This window comes from Arachis ipaensis, chromosome B10, assembly GCF_000816755.2.
Source record: "Arachis ipaensis cultivar K30076 chromosome B10, Araip1.1, whole genome shotgun sequence".
NCBI classification, from domain to species: Eukaryota; Viridiplantae; Streptophyta; class Magnoliopsida; order Fabales; family Fabaceae; genus Arachis; species Arachis ipaensis.
This window is the reverse complement of record NC_029794.2, coordinates 108,765,149-108,766,730: the sequence shown is the minus strand read 5'-3', so window position 1 is coordinate 108,766,730 and position 1,582 is coordinate 108,765,149. Positions and strand designations below refer to the sequence as shown.

Sequence of the window (1,582 nt, the reverse complement as noted above, 5' to 3'; positions counted from 1 at the left end):
TAATACACAAAAATATATTGTATACTTTAATATTAAATATACAATACACAGAAAAATGTATTATTTTATCTTAAAATTTTAAAAAATATCATAAAATTTAATAACCGAATACTACACTAAAATTTGGTCAACATATAAAACGATTTAAGTGAAAATGCATCTACCTCTCTATATGCACGTATATATATACACTTTAGCTGAACAAAATAACACGAGAAGGAAAAAGAAATAAAAAGAAAAATAACTAGAACATGTGAATAATGAACCCAGAATGTTTTTCATCATCATGATTTAAGCTAGCTTCCAAGCCCAGAAACTCCTTGTTTATTCCCAATGGACATGCATATCGAGCCGAAAAATCAAGATAAGCACCATCATCCTCATTCTCTATCATTCCATCATCAAAATTAAGAGCATAACTCTTTGGATCGTACTGGAACTGCATTCTCCTCCTCCTCTTCTTCTTCTTCTTCTTGCTCATCATTTCCCCGAAGCTGCAGCAGCATGTCCTCAACCATGGCACAAAATGTGTCTTCCATTTTTGCCCTCTCAGAACTATACCCCTTTTGAGTCCCTTCAACTCCTTCTTCAGTTCCTTCAACGTAGAGCACAGTAGTCCATGTCCATGGAACCAGTCACAATAATAAGTGACTGTGCTTGTGTCTTCATTATCGCATTCACAACCTTCTACGCTGTCAAGTGCACATGCTTCTTCAATCTTTGATGCATCTTCGGCCATGGAAATTAACGATATACCCCACTTTTTACTAAAGAAACTTTCGAGTTCAAGTTCTATATCCCTAATTATAGGTTATACCTTTACGTAGATAAACTATATATTGTGACGCACGCATTAGGACCTATGATAACATGACACGTGGCATGAGAAAAGAGTCTTGCTGTGATTATGTTACAAGGTGTAGAGTTTCTATTTGACTGTTGTTTTCGCTATTGTGACAGATTGGTGAGGTTATTGCTTAGTATAAGTTATTAGGTTCTTTGGCATGTTATTAGGATTAGGTCTTATGTGGCGGCAGTGGCGCATGTTAGTGGACAGTTACGGGCCAGATCCTTATACTTTATCTTTTCATAGTAGCTTTTCTTTTTGCTTCTTTCTCAAAATGCAGCATCTTTTTTTATCATTATTGGCAGATCAGATAATACATAACTTATTTTATGTGGATGCATAAAGTTTGTCCTTATTAGTAGTGGCTGGATCATTTCGTGTTTGGGTTCTATCTAGATTATTTATTATATATTCCAGCTTCATTCTTTTTCTTTTTCTTCTAAATATCTTTCCATTTTTTCTTACTCTTTTGCTGTTTATTAGTGAATTAATTTAATTATAAATATCTCTTTACATTTTTTCACTTTCATAATTGATAGAAAATATAATTTTATCAAGTTTATATTTAAGATTTGAAATGGTCAATGAGAGCTATTTGCTACTATTTGCTACTATTTAGTATGGGAAATATAATAGGTTGTGAACTTGTGACCAATGTTCTGAAAATCGGACCGGACCGGCCGGTTGAACCGGTCGAATCGGGAACCGGTAATGAAAACGGTCCGGTCCGCCACT

The 1,582-nt window shown here is 34.3% G+C and overlaps 1 protein-coding gene across 1 annotated transcript; it reads right to left on the bottom strand.

The window, feature by feature from the left end:
- LOC107621837 lies at positions 116-1,050 on the bottom strand. The gene has a single exon (XM_016323824.2). It carries the CDS (start codon positions 737-739, stop codon positions 245-247), a length of 495 nt encoding a protein of 164 aa, XP_016179310.1. The 5' UTR covers positions 740-1,050; the 3' UTR covers positions 116-244.

Excerpts from the sequence above, each read along its gene's own strand:
- LOC107621837 (XM_016323824.2), bottom strand. The coding sequence starts at position 739 with ATGGCCGAAGATGCATCAAAGATTGAAGAAGCATGTGCACTTGACAGC.